Source organism: Erigeron canadensis, chromosome 9 (assembly GCF_010389155.1).
Source record: "Erigeron canadensis isolate Cc75 chromosome 9, C_canadensis_v1, whole genome shotgun sequence".
In the NCBI taxonomy this organism is placed as follows: domain Eukaryota; kingdom Viridiplantae; phylum Streptophyta; class Magnoliopsida; order Asterales; family Asteraceae; genus Erigeron; species Erigeron canadensis.
In genome coordinates, this window is record NC_057769.1 from 611,737 (window position 1) to 629,714 (window position 17,978).

The 17,978-nt window shown below is 33.4% G+C and overlaps 2 protein-coding genes across 2 annotated transcripts; both read right to left on the bottom strand.

Annotated features, from left to right (window-relative positions):
* Positions 1 to 731: 731 nt before the first annotated feature.
* On the bottom strand, positions 732 to 12,562 carry LOC122581209 (tubulin beta-3 chain-like). Its single transcript, XM_043753381.1, has 3 exons — positions 12,169 to 12,562; positions 11,812 to 12,081; positions 732 to 1,595 (listed from the first exon to the last, which is right to left on the bottom strand). Exons 1-3 carry the CDS (start codon positions 12,560 to 12,562, stop codon positions 1,141 to 1,143), a joined length of 1,119 nt encoding a protein of 372 aa, XP_043609316.1. The 3' UTR covers positions 732 to 1,140.
* A 1,350-nt stretch (positions 12,563 to 13,912) lies between these two features.
* LOC122581957 (G2/mitotic-specific cyclin S13-7-like) lies at positions 13,913 to 17,140 on the bottom strand. Its single transcript, XM_043754288.1, has 5 exons — positions 16,948 to 17,140; positions 16,426 to 16,628; positions 15,703 to 16,050; positions 14,742 to 15,152; positions 13,913 to 14,408 (listed from the first exon to the last, which is right to left on the bottom strand). The coding sequence occupies exons 1-5, from the start codon at positions 16,982 to 16,984 to the stop codon at positions 14,070 to 14,072; spliced, it is 1,338 nt and encodes a 445-aa protein (XP_043610223.1). The 5' UTR covers positions 16,985 to 17,140; the 3' UTR covers positions 13,913 to 14,069.
* Positions 17,141 to 17,978: the final 838 nt, after the last annotated feature.

Consider the following 17,978-nt stretch of genomic DNA (forward strand, 5'->3'; position numbering starts at 1 on the left):
GGCATATATGCATCATGGTCTGCAATTGAATTTTGGTCTGATTCTATACAAAGTTGTGCACCGACCAATACCCATTTTATGTACTAGTTACCTTACATAGAAAGAGGAGGTGATTGGTTGTCAACAGTAAAGATTGCGGTAGCCAGGAAGGGATAGATTGGTGGTAGTTGCATCAATTAACCTGGGTTCGAGTCTAGGAATTAATAAGTGGTAGAGATAATCTAGGAATTAATAAGTGGTTAAGATTTACTTGGATTGGGGATTAGTGGGTACTAAATGGAGATAAAGGGATTCCTATCAAATTATCCTATTTTTTTTTAAGATTCTCAACAATGAAAGTTTACTTTTATACACCTTCTCATATTGAAAAAGCGAAATACTACAACAGGGAGCCTTGTCAATCCTGAACAAACTAATGATAAAATACGTAAAAGGCAATTTGGTTGGATTTAACCGCAGTTTATCTTTTAAAATTTTCTCGCCGCCTTGTACGGTCATATTTCAAGAATAATATAATTACTCATACGAGAAGAGGAAGATGGAGTTATAAATAGACTTAGGGTTTCCTTCATATTTTTTAGAGGTTCCAAACATCTCTTTCATTTTTAGCCGAATATCACTTTTTACCAAGCTAATTAACCAAACATATCTTTCATTTTGTCAAACATCGCTTTTTATCAAGATGTTTAACAGGTTCAAGTAATTCAAATATGTATGTTAATGCACGGTAATTATTAGAATGTTTTGCTCATGATTATATTCTTAAGATAGGAACTAATTAGTTGCACTTATGGAACTCACAAACCAGGACTAGCAACATGAATGAGTAAATTTTCATCTTCTCCTGTTTCTCTGTTACTGTATGTTTTGAGACCGTGAGAATCAAGCATATTTTCAAGTTGTTGCTCTGCTCCTTGAGTATGAACTATCTGAGCTTGTTAACATTTTGCGTCCCCATTATTTTGACCTGGCATTGTAGGTTGCATCATTGTTTCTTGCATTAAGTAGCCATTCCAATCAACCCCATAGAGGCTTGAAATGAGCAATTGAGCATCATCATATTTCTTGATACATCAAAACATCTCTATATATGCCTCAAAACTACAAATTTTTAGCTTTACGTAATGCTTACCAGCCCAATTAAGTCGAGTTCCCAATAAATGTTGACGCCATTGACAGCCCTTTTGGAGGGATGTCACAAACGCTTGACTTCACATTATTTGGTATCCATTCAACAAAGTATGAGGAGTTCTTGTTTTGGACATTGATCATCTGCTCATCCACTTCTTTAGTACTCATCTTGCCTCTGAACATGACAGATGCAGTTAGGTAGCGTCCGTGTCGTGGGTCGGCAGCACACATCATGTTTTTTGCATCCCACATTTGTTGAGTAAGTTCTGGGACTGTCAGGGCACGGTATTGTTGGGACCCGCGAGATGTTAAAGGAGCGAACCCCACCATGAAAAAGTGGAGACGTGGGAATGGAATTAGATTGACTGCTAGTTTTCTCAGGTCTGAGTTGAGTTGACCAGGAAATCTCAGGCAGCATGTCACCCCACTCATGGTCGCAGAGATCAAGTGGTTCAAATCACCAACTGTTGAGCACAATTACAATTCAGACGAATAGACGATTAGTTGATGTAAGATTCATAGGAATAAGTGGTAGCAAAATGGGTGGGTTAGGTGGGTTGGATAAGATTCAAACGGGTGAGTCAGGTTGGTTGACCCATTGAGCAAAAAAATGTTATATATATGTTATATATATATATATGTAGGGTAACTTTCCAGTGAGAATAACTTTAAAATAAGAACAGTAAGAACATGGGATAAAATAGTAATTTTAACTATGTCATGGAAGTTTTTAGTTTTTTAAAATTTATTTGTAACTGCTTATAATGAATTGCACGTTCAATATGGATAAGAATTCAACATTTACACTTTTTGAATTCATATCCAGAATGTTGAATATCTTTGACCAAAGATAGTATACTATTATTTGTAACTTTTTATTTTACTTAATTCAAAATTTATTATAAAAGATATATGGATGTACAAACCAAATGTTTATGCATCCTGGAAAAAAGTTCATCCAAACAAAATGTATCCAATAGATATGTATATATAGTACATCCAATTGATGTATATGTATAGTTTATAATAAAATATGAGCATACGGATGAAATAATTTGATTTTATATAGTGCATCCAATAGATGTGTATATATAGTGCATCCAATTAATGAAAAATGGATGAAATTTTTTCTAGAAGATACAATATAAGCATACGGATGAAATAATTTAATTTTATAGTTCTAGGATGCGCAAAATAAATTTAAAATGTTTAAATTAACACAACAGGATGCACAATTAACCTAACTTTCAGGATGCACAATTTAACACAACTCTAAGATACAATATTAAAACAACTCCAAGATGCATAAAAAAAAAAATAAGATGCGTAATGTGATATTAAAAAGGGGAAGAAATCAAGAAAATAAAAGCAAACCGACGCTTTGTAAATCTCATGATATGCAAACAAAAGTAAAATAGATATTTGATTTCAGTTAGCAACTTTGAGATGCGGATGAACAAAAAAGTAAAAAATGCATCCAATTTTACTAATACATGCTTCGGTCAAAAAACTATAAAACAAATGTAGTAATGTCTCCATGTTTGTGTGTCATGAGGAATTAAATGGAAAAAAGTGATTTTCATTAGTTAGACAGGAACCGTATAGAAAGTTAGAAGCTGTAATTTTTATTTCCAAGTTTGCCCTTTTGAATAGATATTTAAATTAAAAAATCTATTAAATTTATTAACCGTTGGATTATGCAATAGATGGCCCAGATATTTTCTCATTTATTCTTATTTTAATTCACTTCTCATTAGAATATCTCCCTATATATATATATATATATATATAATTAGTGTTATATAAATACCAAAACTAATTATGTAAATAAATGTTTTATTTTTTGTAAAATGATTTAGAAAATTTTATGCATTCGACCCATTTTCTTTTTAAGTAGTCTTTTGATTTACTCCGCTTAACCCATTAGGGACATATCGTTACCCAAATCCACCTATCATAAGTTAATGGGTCGAAATGATGGTTGAAAGAATACTAATCAGTTAATAAAAGGCAATAGTTGAACAAGGGCTGACAAACTTGTACCAAAACCACCATAGAAAGCACTCAAGCAGTATATGACCAAAATCAGGTGTATGTGGTGACATAAAAACAACATTACTGACACATGATATAAATGAGACCTGAGTAGATCCCACATTGCCACCTCTAATTTCTATAACTATATATCATCTACTTCTTGACCAAAACATGAGACAACAAATGATTTGAGAGTAATGTTAGATACATAGATACCCAAAAAGAAATTCTACATTTGCAGTAACATGGCATGTTGACCTTAGAATAAGCACCTTTATACTATCAGTACCATCAATTAAAAAAAAAATAACTCACCCCGTATCCCGACCAGCATTTTTAGTAATTTGACCAGCCACATTTTGCAGCGACCCTCGCTGCAAAAACCCTTGCCACGTCAGCATTCCACTAAGCCGCTTTAAATGTTTGACCGACTGTTACTCGACTTATTGCAGCAACCCTCGCTGCAATAATTTTACCCGGACCACTTTTTAAAAACCGATCAACCGATCTATTCCATCATTTTCCTTCAACCGATCTATTCCATCATTTTCCTTCCTCCACCCTTCAATATCTATCATTTTCTTACACTTTTTGTTCCGATTTTGTTTAACAAAATTTAACAAATCCATCCACCAAAACACCAATCCGGGTATCACGACAACGACAGGATCATCACCCCCGCCAGCCACCACCGGGCAGTACCGCCAGCCGCCGTCCACCGCCACCGCAGTACCGCCAGTGTCGGGATTATCCTCGTACCGCCAGTGTCGGGATTATCCTCCCCCAAATTCCGGCCGTTCGTCCTCCCCCAAATTTTCCGGCTATTTCAAATTCTGGTATGTATTTTATGCTTTTCCCAATATCCAAACCATTATTTTTTAGTATCTAGACCACTACTACCTCGCTGCAAAAAGTGAAAAAATGCGGGCCTCCATAGTATGTTAGTATAGTTTTTGTATATATATTAGTTTTGTTAATTTGTTAGGATTATTAGTTGTTTATAGGATTTTAATAGGTTTGTTAGTATATTGGTATGTTAATATTAGTTTTGTTAGTTTTGTTAATTAGTTAGTTTTGTTAGAATATTGGTATGTTAGTATAGTTTTTGTATATTTATTAGTTTTGTTAGGATTATTAGTTGTTTATAAGATTTTAATAAGTTTGTTAGTATAGTTAGTTTTGATTTGTTGATAATTTAGTGATTTGTTAGGAGCAACGAATTTGTTTTGTTAGTGATTTGTTAGAATATATATCATTAAATGCAAAATTACGTAGATTAAAATTTGTTAAAAAATTGATTAAAATAAATAGGCAAGATTATGTAAAATTTTGATTAAATAAACTACTTAAGACGTAATAAAAAATTGATTAAATTTAGTTCAACAAAAATAGATAAAAATTAATTATAAAAATTAAGTTCAAAAGTATGACGTATAAAAAATTAAGTTAAAAAGTTAATATATTGATTTGTTAGAATATTTTAATCATTAGTGTTAGGTGTTTTACTTTTTGGTTAGAATATTGACAAATTAAAAATGACGTAGATTAAAATTTGTTAAAAAATTGATTAAAATAAATAGTCAAGATTATGTTAAAAATATATGTATTGAACTAAATATACAAAATTACGTAAAAATTTGAATTAAAAATTTTGATTAAATAAACTACTTAAGACGTATTAAAAATTACTATAAAGTTAAATTTAAAAGTATAAAAGTAAATTTATATTGTATAAACGGAGTTCTAAAAATTATTATCGAGTAAAAAAGATATATATAAAAGTAATAAAATTTGTGATAGTTTTGTTATATGATTTGTATTTTGCAAAAAACGTATAATATAATTTGTATTTTGCAGTATAGATGGCGACTTACCATGGCGGTGATGGCGGCAATGAAGACCCACGTCGACCATGGTGGAAGATTACTTGGGGCTGCAAAGACAGCGGCGGTAAGGAATTTGGTTTTTTTATAATTCATATTTTAATTTAATATTTTTTTACTAACTTGTCTTTTTAGAATTTGGTTCTTTATAATTCATATTTTAATTTAATATTTTTTTACTAACTTGTTTTTTTAATTTTTGCTAGCCCCACGAAAGGGAAAGGGGAGGGGGCCCTGTCAGAATTTAAATCTGGAGGCCGAGTTTGCGAAAAAATGTCGTCTGTTGATCGACTTTGACACGAGCAACTTAAAAACGTGGCAGGCGATCGACCCAAATTCTTCTATGTATAAAAACCTCATTGGCACATTGGTCCGCCACATCCCTCAGACATACGACTCCTGGGAGCATGTGTCTGCTGAAAGAAAGGAGTTTATCATCCCGACTCTGAACGTAAAATATTATTAATTTTTAACTTCTTCTTAGATGTTTGTATCAATTTTTAATTTCGCTAACTTTTACTTTTATAAATTGCAGACTCGGTTCAAATTGGACCACTTTATTGAGATTCCTAACCCCGAGGATCCTATCAGGCGGGGGTTCTGGCTGTGTGTTGATAGGGACTGCTGAGATCAGTATCGGCTCCGAAAGAGCCAGTTCAAGAGAGCCCACTTTTCCAAAAAGGGGGGACTGGATGCAGTTCCCCAGTTGGAACAAGCTGTTGCCCACAGCCAGTTCAGCCATCCCAGCAGTTGCCCACAGCCCCTCAATACTCAGCTGGATCGTATCATGTGAATTTGGATGACGATGATGATGATGATGAGAGCGATGATGCTCATCATTAGTATTTTGTGGTTATAAACAATATATTTTTTATCGTATGAATTATGTTTGTGGTGTATATGTGTTTATCTTTTCGGATGTGCTGGTGATGATGGTCATAATAAACGAAAAAAACGTAAAAAAAATATGCCTAATCTATATAAATAAATACGTCAACTATTATTAGTAATAGAATACGTCAACGATATCTAGTACTTATAAAAACAAAAACATCAAAGATAGCTATAGAATACGTCAACTATTATTAGTAATCATTATAACAAATATAAGTAAAAAAATACATCAACGATATCTAGTACTTATAATAACTATTATTACATACGTTAAAGAGTTACAAACAAACAATTATACGATATAAATAAACTATTCAAGGATCTCATATCCCGTAGGTGCCTTATTAGCTTGAATGTGTCTATGGTACTCAGCCAAACGGTCTCTGTACTTCGGATGTGTTACCCAGGCCTGCGATGCAGGTTTATCATGTCCCCAAGCTGAGGTGTAAGGCATTGGGCAGTCCTTATCTAAAAAAACCGTAACAAAATGTGTCGACCCCAATACCAGGGCAATGCATATCGGGTCATCTACGTATAGCTCGCCTGGCCCCTTCCAAAAAGGAAAACATGTGATGTTCTCCTCTAAACTTAAACAGATAATTATTACCCCAAACGCATTAGACAGAAGCATAGCGCAATATGGATTCATCATCCAGTAATCGTGTGGGCGACCATTTGGATAAGACATTGATAGCAAAGTGTGTATGTGTTTAGCGTCACCAGCGAATGCACCCTCATAGTATCCGCGCCTGGACTCATACTCCTCTAGCATTAGTTTGCGAATCCACTCGAATTTTTGCTCGTTTTCACCCAAAGCAACAGCCAGTGCCCGAAACCCACAGTTACCATCAGACTGTATATTTTTTATATTGACAACGTATCTTTGAAAGAACTTAGGGAGCTGGCCTAGGTAATGACTCATGTCAAACGATGTTGACTCACTCGGGAAAAAGTTGTGTGTAAACGGTTCAGGGTTGTTCTGCGGATTTTGTGTATTCTGTGTAATGGGTGTCGAGAATAATTGATCAACAAAGCTATATGTTTCTTCTTGCGTTTGGTTATTCTGGTCTCCGAAATAACTTTGTGTGTCTGCGAAACGTGAATCGCTACCCACATACGAACTATGTCTGCCACTTTGTCCCCAGTATAGTTTGTTATAAGGTTCGCCAAAGGAATCTGTATTTCCCGGGATGTTAAACTCGTAACCCACATACCCACTCTGCCTACCACTTTGACCCCATAATACTTTGTTATATGGTTCGTCTACATTGTCTGGCACGTTCATTGATAGGCCCACATAATTACTTTGTCTCCCAATCTAACCCCATTCGGGCTGGCTTTGAGTCCAATTTGAACTGGTTCCCACATGATCATTGTGCCTCCCACTTTGAGGTGATTGTGGTTGGCTTTCAGTTTCATTGAAGAAACGTGATGGTGTTTCCGCGAAAAAAGAACTGGTGCCCACATGATCACTCTGTCTCCGACTTTCAGGTGATTGTGGTTGACTTTCCGTTTCTTCAAAAAAACGTGATTGGGTGCTCACGTATTCACTATGTCTCGCATATTGGCCTTCTCCAAATGCACATGACGGCTGCGAAAATTGATCGGAGAATTGAACCGACCTGGATTTTTGGAGAGCGGAGGGTGCTGTGTTTGTCGGTGGTCTGTTATGTTCGGGCGCCTGCAAAAAAAAAATTTTAATAACAGATTACACTTACAAGTATACTAACAAATAAGGGGCAATTACCAAAAAAAAAAAAAATTCAATTAATTAAATGTAGTTTGAATTATGATCCGACATACTTGAGGTATATTTTTCTTTGACCCGATTGGTCTTCCACGTTTATTTTTAATAACAGAAGGGTCCTTGATTTTCGTTCTCCCCGGATAGACGATGTCTTTTAATTTAGAAATCCAGTTTTTGCGATTTGACTTCGGTTGATCCTTAAACTGGACTTTAACATCCTCTACTACTTGGTCGATAGCTTCGTCATCGTCATAGTCTTTTCGATGATCGTTGTCCGGAAGGCATGTTGACGGTGTCAGGTCTAGCTTTCTCCAAAAGTCATTTATGGTATGCACCTCAACACGTTTGTCTACATTTTTGACGAAAAATAATTACAATATTTGTGCATTTACCAAAAAAAAAAAACAATTGCCTATATTTCAATAAACTTACTGCAATGCATGTACACAGCTAGACGGCAGGCACATGGAAGGCCACAACTAATCCACACCTTACACCCGCACTTTCTCAAGTCTTTTCCGATCTCATTTTTTAATCGTTTAATTTCATCGACCATTATATCAAGAGCTGTCACAGATACAACACAAAGCAGGTCTTTCAAACATGGGTAGTTGTGTTTACCAGCTCTATAAATCTTGCTTTCTTCCAGTTGGCCCTTGATTTCTGTATCTTGTCCGAGGAGGACATCATTAACACATTGAATTATTCTTCGAAATGTACATCTCCCCTGTAACTCGGACTTGAGGAGTGAATGCTCAGCCTCAACTCTGTTGGTAGTGTAGTTACGGTAGTTGAGGTGCTGATCGACCCAAAAGGACACAAACTTTTCCTTGTACGGGGAAAGTCACTCCTTCTGCAGGTACTTGTAAACCTCTGTCAATTTAACATTTGATTAGCTTGTGTGGGTATATGTGATTTACCAAAAATTAGAAAGAAAAAAAAACCTCAAAAGCACTTCACTTACTGTCTAAACGGGGACCCATCTTCTCTTTTAAATATGATGAATTGTTGGTGTACTCTTCTAGTGTGCGGGACTCGTAAAGTTTTTTCCACCATCCGTAAAAAGGCCCCCATTTCCCTTCCCCTTTTAACGATGGCATGCTAAATTTGTCTATGTTCCTCCATATGTGCACTCTACACAGTAAATGGTATGCTTCAGGCATAACGGTTTTGCATGCTTTCATTAGCGCCAGATCCCGGTCCGTGAGTACCACGCGCACAACAAAGCCTTCACCTAACGTCGACTTCAAACACTCCAACACCCATCTATAATTATGCTCTTGTTCGCTTATGATAAACGCATATGATATGCTAAAGGTCCTGTTTGTTGGAGTGACACCAACAATCTCGACCAACGGCATGTTGTACATATTAGTTTTGTACGTGGCGTCTATTTGGATAACATAAGGAAATGCACGCCACAACTTAAATGATGTCGGATGTATAAAAAACAGATTCTCCAACCGACCAGATACACTGTTTGTTGTATGATAATACAAGTAATTATGCTCCTTAAGCAAACTGAACATAACCTGTTTCGTTTGAACAATATGGCGTACATATGTCGTTTCAGATACTCTATCATAGTAAATAAATAAAAAGATATGTAAATTTGATATAATATACCTGCATTGGAGTGTTCCCATGTTTTTCGGCCGCCTTCTTCCGCATAGCTTTTTGGAAATTGTAAATGTCATCACTGCGGGTCAAGTTTCCTAGAAAGTTTTCTTTCAATAGCTTTAACATCCTACGGGGCGTACTACCACGATGATATTCTTCTTCCAGAAATAATCTCTCCTCTTCAGTCAACCTTCTTGCGTACGCGTAACCCTCCAGATTCTCAGCTGGATAGTGATTATGTGTGTCGTCTACAACGGTTATCCTCCAACCATCATCAGTCAAACGACCGATTAATCTAAAGGGGCACTGACATTTAAGTGTCTTTTTAACGAGGCCGCCTATCCTATCATCCATTTTCCCAGAAAGATTACAGACTATCGTCACTTTATTTGTTACACCAGCTAAGTTGGAATTTGTTCGTCATTTGATTAACACATAACCAAGCTGCAATCCTGTACTTTTGACCCAGTTGAACAATTCTTCGTGTGAATCGAACACCTAAATTAGTTTTTTTTTTAAATTATCATTAAATTGTATACTTATAAATATCTAACATTTTAAATATACAATAAATATAACAACGAAACACAAATTAAATAGTACTAAAATATAAATATTTTAATGATATTTACATAAATTAGTTTTTTTTTTTAAAATTATCATTAATTTGTATACTAATAAATATCTAACATTTTAAAATCGCAATATCTAACATTTTAAAATTGCAATAAATTTAACATCCTAACACAAATTAAATGGTACTAAAATATAAATATTTTAATGATATTTGCCTAAATTAATTTTTTTTTAAAAATTATCATTAATTTGCATACTAATAAATATCTAACATTTTAAAATCGCAATATCTAACATTTTAAAATTGCAATAAATTTAACATCCTAACACAAATTAAATAGTACTAAAATATAAATATTTTAATGATATTTGCCTAAATTAGTTTTTTTTTAAAAAATTATCATTAATTTGTATACTAATAAATATCTAACATTTTAAATATGCAATATCTAACATTTTAAAATTGCAATAAATTTAACATCCTAACACAAATTAAATAGTACTAAAATATAAATATTTTAATGATATTTGCCTAAATTAGTTTTTTTTAAAAAAAATTATCATTAATTTGTATACTAATAAATATCTAACATTTTAAATATGCAATATCTAACATTTAAAAATTGCAATAAATTTAACAACGAAACACAAATTAAATAGTACTAAAATATAAATATTTTAATGATATTTGCCTAAATTAGTAATTTTTTAAAAAATTATCATTAATTTGTATACTAATAAATATCTAACATTTTAAAATTGCAATATCTAACATTTTAAAATTGCAATAAATTTAACATCCTAACACAAATTAAATAGTATTAAAATATAAATATTTTAATGATATTTGCCTAAATTAGTTTTTTTTTAAAAGGCGTCTGGTAACCCGACCAGCTTTTTGGTAACCCAAATTATCATTAATTTGTATACTAATAAATATCTAACATTTTAAATATGCAATAAATTTAACAGCAAAATATAAACTAATAATGATATTTGCCTAAATTAGTTTTTTTTAAAGTTAACAAGGATACCTGATCGGTGTGGAAAACCCTAGCGTCGTAGTCAAAATGAGGGGCCGCCTCTGGTATCTCAAATTCTTCATCAGGTTCTTCTAAGCGAAGCTCAAAACCTTCCGCACCCATTTCGCCCCATATATACTTTCAAAATCCATCTGAAATAATGATAAACTATAATAATAATACTAAAGATCTACAATTTATAGTATATTGAAAATCTAATGTATATCTATATGTCTATATCTATATATATAAATGAAAACAATAACATATATATAGATATATATATATTGAAAACTGAAAGAACTGAAATAGAACTGAAAGAACTATAATTATAACTATATTGAGAAAATAGAAAGAACAAATAGATTGCTTGTATAAGAACTGAAAGCGATTGTGAGAAAAGCGGACGCTACGAGTTTCCATATATAGAACCGCACGTACACTGTGGACTTGATGGTCCACAGTGTACGGTTTCGTACACTGACTTTTTGCAGCGACCCTCGCTACAAAAAGTGTGGTCATTTTACTAAAAAACTGGTCGGGTCACCAGGCGCCAAAAATAAATGTACTAAAAGCAACAAAATGAAATCAATCAAATACTAATACTATGGATGCATATATAATATACTCACTTTTCAAAGAAAAAATGTAACAGTGCAATCTGACCTGACTAGTAACAGCTGATTCACTGTAAATCTGTTTACTATCTTGATCTCATTAAAACAGTGAGAAAGTTCATTTCAAAACTTTTTGAGCTGTATTTGTCAAGTAGCCTAACTCACATATGTGCACACTTATGATCAAAATGCTTTGCAATATGAGTAGCGTAATATTCATAGGTTAATTAGGTTATGAAAAATTAAAGGCCTTAATAAATCAGCAAAGCGATATATATACTCACAGCTAGGATTGGTGAGTTTGAGAGTCTTGAAACAGATATCATATAAAGCTTCATTATCAAGCACCATGCACTCATCTGCATTTTCAACAAGCTGATGAACAGACAAAGTTGCATTGTAAGGCTTGACAACAGTATCCGAGACTTTTGGTGATGGAAACACCGAGAAAGTGAGCATCATCCTGTCTGGATATTCCTCCCTAATTTTCGAGATCAATAAAGTACCCATCCCAGATCCTGTCCCTCCACCCAAAGAATGGCACACTTGAAAACCTGCAAAATACATAAGTTTAAATTCATTACAGTTTTTTATACAAAACGCTTTAAAATATATAATAAACTTCGTCGTCTAAGTTTTACCTTGTAGGCAGTCACAGTTCTCCGCCTCTTTTCGAACAACATCAAGAACTGCATCAATAAGTTCAGCACCTTCAGTATAATGACCCTTGGCCCAGTTATTCCCAGCACCAGACTGACCAAAAACAAAGTTATCCGGACGAAAGATCTGCCCAAAAGGACCCGATCTAACACCATCCATGGTACCAGGCTCGAGATCCATGAGCACGGCACGAGGCACAAACCTCCCACCACTGGCTTCGTTATGGTATACGTTCACACGTTCAGGTTGCACATCGCTAATTCCAACGTATTTCCCTGTTTGGTCTATCCCATGTTCCTCACATATAACTTCCCAGAATTTTGATCCAATTTGGTTTCCAGATTGCCCACCTTGTACATTTAGGATTTCCCTCATTTTACCTTGAAAACAAATTTAGTATTATTATATACAGTAACATTTATATGTAAATCCAATATTTTCATACATAACTTTCTTATACGAGAAGTGATCACTACACTATCGTTTTTTAGTCATACGCCGCTAAGATAAGTATTTGACTGTTGTAATCCTATTTAACATCTCTTACTTTTTTAACCATCTTTTCAAGGTAAGAACAAAAATTATCTAAAAAGTTAGTCTAAGTAATGTACGACTAAAAACCGGTGTTGTATAAACCACCTTTCTTTATATAAAAAAAATGTCTTTTTAACATCCGAGAACAAAATAACTAAAACTAGACACAAAACAATCTTATAACGTACGACTATATATGTGTTATATGACATTTAAGAAATATGATTTGTAACTTTCACAATGAATGATGAATCAATGATCTAACAAACTATACTAAAACTTGACAAACAAATGTAACAAATAAAAAAAAAAAACATAAATGAGTGCATGAAACGAAAAGAAATGAAGTAAAATAAATACCTCTTCTCTTATGTTGGATATTTGGATTCAATTATAGAAAATGAGATTTAGAAATGAGTTGAACTGAAAGTGTCTATACATTATACACATGTTACATATGAATAACTGAAAAGGGTGAGTGAGCGAGGAACGTGTGGGTTAACCGTCGGATGGATTGTGTCATATGATATCAACGGACATTAGTGAATGTTGTGTCCATGTGCCGGCTTTTTATTTTGGCCCCATTATTATAAAGTGTAGTGTAATGTAACAAGTGTAAAACTTACACAAAATGAATTACTCGTATATGATAATAACAATGCACTCAAATATTTTATTTGACACGTAGCTTTGATTCCAAAATGATGTTTTGTCATATTTTACTAATACAAAATTTTATTTAGTTGAAAGTTACTGTATCTTTTGATGTTTACAACCATTTTTACAGTCAATATGACCGAATAAGTGTTTATGTTGAGTCAATCATCACAATGATCAGCATATAGGTCTGTTTCTAATGTAGACTAAAACATCATCTTTGTTTTGTTATAATAAACTCATCATACCTCTAGTAATTACGAGTATAATATTGGACAAAAACAAATTATGAATTAATATGGACAAAGCTGGCACCATATAACTATCCAAGTTTTCTTTTAATGTGTCAACCTTCAGTATTTAATGTCTAAAAACTCATTTTAAATATCAGTACAAGTTTTTAGCATAAACTATATGTTCATATATTATTCACATCATCAATAAGTTTTCTAAAGTTATATGTAATTATGCATGCCAAACACACCAGAATATGAGAATGATACATACAAATAAGATTAGAAAATGTGCAGAAAGTGAGTAAGAACAGTTTTCATACTTTTTTATTAAATCTGAGTTAAAATAGCATCCAGAAACAATATCATGTTTGTTTCTTCTAACAATCAATCAAGTATCCAAAAACAAACAAACAATTAGTTTGATATCTTTTCCTCATTCCCGCGAAATTCTACTACTATGAAGATGGACCGACAGCCTGAGCCAAAAGACCTTTGGCTGGCGGGTACAATGCCACAGCGCCTCGAATGCCATTTGAATACTTCTTGTAAATGACCCTCCTCTTTTCATCATCCTTCGCAATTGAATGAAACAGAACCATCAACTTGGCACATTCCAAAACTTGTGCTTCCTTATACCCTGTGTGCATTTCCAAAGTATCATGCCAAACTTGAACCTTGTGTAATGTGGAACGGGCTGCATACACCGCTCCTGCAGCCATCATCGATGGACTAAATCTGATCATCTCGTAATTCATTATCCCCAGCTCGGCATAGAAGTACACCATGTTTTCCATCTGCCAAAATAAAAAGATACATTCCAACTAAGTTCATCAACCATTATACAATAACAATGTCACATATACTATCATATCAGACTAACACTATATCAATTTATGTACCATACAGTCACATACTATTAAATCAGACTACAAAAGTTTAACTATATAGTAAGTCTATTAAGTCAGACTATAAATGTTCAACTATATCAGACCAATCAGACTGTTCAACTATATCAAACTATCAAATCAGACTATAAAAGTTCAACTATATCAGACTATAAGAGTTCAACTATATCAGACTACTAAATCAGACTATAAAAGTTCAAGTATGCAGTTAAAAAAACTTACTGTGATATCTTGTTGTCCAGCAGCTTTAATAAATCTAGTAAGGAAAACATATGGTGTTGGGAGAGTCAAGTTCCATTCAAGTCGACCCAATATTCGTTTCTCCATGACTAAAACATGTCGATGTTCATAAGCCCGGTCAGAAATCTGAATGAAATCATTCACTTCAGGTGCCCAAATCTCTTCATATTTAGAGGCAATGAGCATTGCACTCATGCCAACACACTGCAGTTCTCTTCTAGCAACCGGTTCAGCAGCCAAGAAACGATCAACTATGTTAATCGTAAGATACAAAGCTTCATTAGAAAGCTCGAACTTGTTGTGCACCTCAATCAGCCAGTCAATTAGAATTGCCCTCATTTTGTCATTGATTTCGCGCTGGCAAGGCATGTAGTCATGCACCATGCTCTCTTTCTGCATTAAACCAACATTCTAAGTTCAATTACACTGTAAAACAAAGCATATATTTATGAATGTTTTGTAACAGTTCTGGTCAGGTCAATGGTCGACTTGGTCATCCCAAATACCATTCTGTCAAGCCATTTTGACCCAAATAAGATAGAAAATGGTTAATTTCCAATCGGGTCATCTTTGGGTTGATGGGTAATTCTCAAGTCAACCTAAATACTTTTGTCAAAGCTGATGGAACCAAATCAGACAGTTATTTTTTGCCCACACCATTTTGACCCAATTATCATATGTGTGATCTAGTTCTGATTTATGGCCCAAGTTACTTTATCCTAACTCTATATGATTATATACACTTTTCAGGTCAGATTCGGGTCAATGCGCAAGTCAGACCAGATCGTATTGGGTAAAAAGTTCAATCCTGAACCAAATAAAAACAATGGACAATCCTTGGATAATTATGGGCAATTTAGACCAAATAGCTCTGTATTTAAATATCTAAATAAAACAGTAAATGGATATAGATATGGAATAATTTATGTAAATGTAAGTATACCTCTGCAAGTTTGTAGAACTTGTAAATATCTTCCACATATTCGACAGCTGCTAACTCATTATCGATGTCTTGAGCGTCAATATCAACGACATTTCTTAGTACTGGTTTGTAGTCAAGGCCACAGGCAGCCTTGCTTCGGGCAGTGAGTGTAGATGTGAGTGAAGACTGCGGTTTCTTCTTTCGTGCAGACGATGCTTTCGGTTTCTGTTCTTCCACTGTATCAGGGCTGATCTCAATTACTTCTACGTTTTGTGGGATGGCTTCTTGTTTTGGTTTGACTGTTGCTTTCTTCTTAGGCTGTGGCACCACCACCTTCTTGTTCTCTGCAGCATTTAGTGTCAATGGTTTCTGCAAAAAATACAATCAAGAATGTTAGATATTAACACAATCTTTAATCTTATCAATCAAGAAAGTTTGAAATAACAAATATTGGTTTACAAGATTGATCTTTAATCAGAATATTACATAACAAAGAAAAACCATATTCTAATCAAGAAAGATTTGAATAACAAATATCAGTTTACAAGATTCATCTTCTAATCAGAATATTACATAACAAATAAAATCCATATTCTAATCAAGAAAGATTTGAAATAACAAATATCGATTTACAAGATTGATCTTCTAATCAGAATATTACATAGCAAAGAAAAACCAAATTTTAACAAAAATTTTTATAATTATAATCAAGAAAGCCTGCAAAAGGGTTATTATATACAGTACCTTCTTGTTTTCGGCTGCTTCTTTTTGTGCATTGGCAAGTAATTGTGCACAAAAGCTTCTGGTAACAGGACGTGCCGGAAGTTGCTTGCCATCTAATGGTCGGAGAGTGACCAGGTTACCAATATCACCAAGTGCACGGCGGCTTTTATTTTGTCCGGCCACCTGAGCGACTGCCATGTTCTTCTGCTTCGTCACTCCCAATGCTTCACATTCACAATCACAAAAACAAGATTCAATCTTTTGTTCAAGAAACTTCAATTTACAAAATATAAAACAAAACCCATTTACAGAAATATGAAATTTAATCAATAAAACATACATCTAATATCAATTACCCAAAACCCTAAAAATACCAATTTATAAATTCACATTTATCTAACCGAAAAACAGATCTAAATCAAAAAATAATCAAACCCCACAAGAAATTCAGACAAAAGATTTCGAATTATATAAAAAAGATCCAAACTTTATTCAAAAAGATCGATGGGATTTATAGATTTAGATATAGATATAGATATATACCTCTGTTTTGTTCTTGAAGAGCATGTCTTGAAGCCATCTTCTTAATCAACAAAAATCAAATCGAAATCGAGCAAAGAATGCAGATTTCAAACCCCTTTTCGTATTTCTCTAAAACCCTAAAAGCGTTCTGCGATTGATACACACACAGAGCGGATGATGAATGTGGAATGTGAGATCCCTTTTTGAAGCCAAGTGGAAATTTGTTGTATATATTGTATACGCGTATCTAACGGTCATATTTTCTAACGGTTAGAAATTTTTAAACATTTTATTATTTGCACTAATGGATTTTCTTATTACAGAATATGGTATGTTCAGTTGCGCTAATGGATTTTCTTATTACAGAATATTTTGTACATTTACTAATACACCCCTATCACTTTTTGTAATCAATGTGAAATTACCCCATTTTAGACCCATTATTTTTATTTGTTACATCTCTTCTTACATTTTCAACGATTTAATATTTTAAATATGTTATTTATCGATTTATTTTGCCTATAAATCCCTTCACATAAAAATGTCATATTTTCATACATAGAATTTTAAGAATGATAATGGAATAATGAAGTTTAATACGATAAAAATGAAATATATTTTTGCACCTACGAAGTCAAAAGTGTAATAAGAATATAAAAAACTTATGCATTATATGTAAGAGTAAATTACCATTAGTGCATTACAAAGACATTGTTTTCAGTTTCATAATGTATTGACGAGATATATACTTCTAAACGTCTACGTGTTAAATATGCGTCAAAGTATTATACAAATTTTATTGCGAAGTAGTGAACCAAATCAATTATATCATACAAGTATTTGTGATTATCATTTTGCCGTAAAAAAAAAGTATTTGTAATTGTTAAAAACCATGATTATGGAAATGATGGAATGTTGATTTTGTTTTTAATACATTGTTATCTTAAAGTGGTTAAGTCACATCGCATTTGAACTTTATGAGGTTGATATCATAAAATAGTCTAGTCTAAAAGAAATCTAGAATACAATGACGAGAATTGTGGTTAGACTAC

Bases quoted from the DNA above. Each gene is read 5' to 3' on its own strand.
- LOC122581209 (XM_043753381.1), bottom strand. From the start codon at position 12,562: ATGAGGGAAATCCTAAATGTACAAGGTGGGCAATCTGGAAACCAAATT. The intron at 12,082-12,168 runs GTAAAACTTAGA...TGTATTTTGCAG, and splicing joins GAACTGTGACTGCCTACAAG to GTTTTCAAGTGTGCCATTCT. The intron at 1,596-11,811 runs GTGAGTATATAT...TGTGCTCAACAG, and splicing joins CAAACTCACCAATCCTAGCT to TTGGTGATTTGAACCACTTG.
- LOC122581957 (XM_043754288.1), bottom strand. From the start codon at position 16,984: ATGGCTTCAAGACATGCTCTTCAAGAACAAAACAGAG. The intron at 16,051-16,425 runs GTACTGTATATA...TATTTTTTGCAG, and splicing joins AAGCAGCCGAAAACAAGAAG to AAACCATTGACACTAAATGC. The intron at 15,153-15,702 runs GTATACTTACAT...GGTTTAATGCAG, and splicing joins AGTTCTACAAACTTGCAGAG to AAAGAGAGCATGGTGCATGA.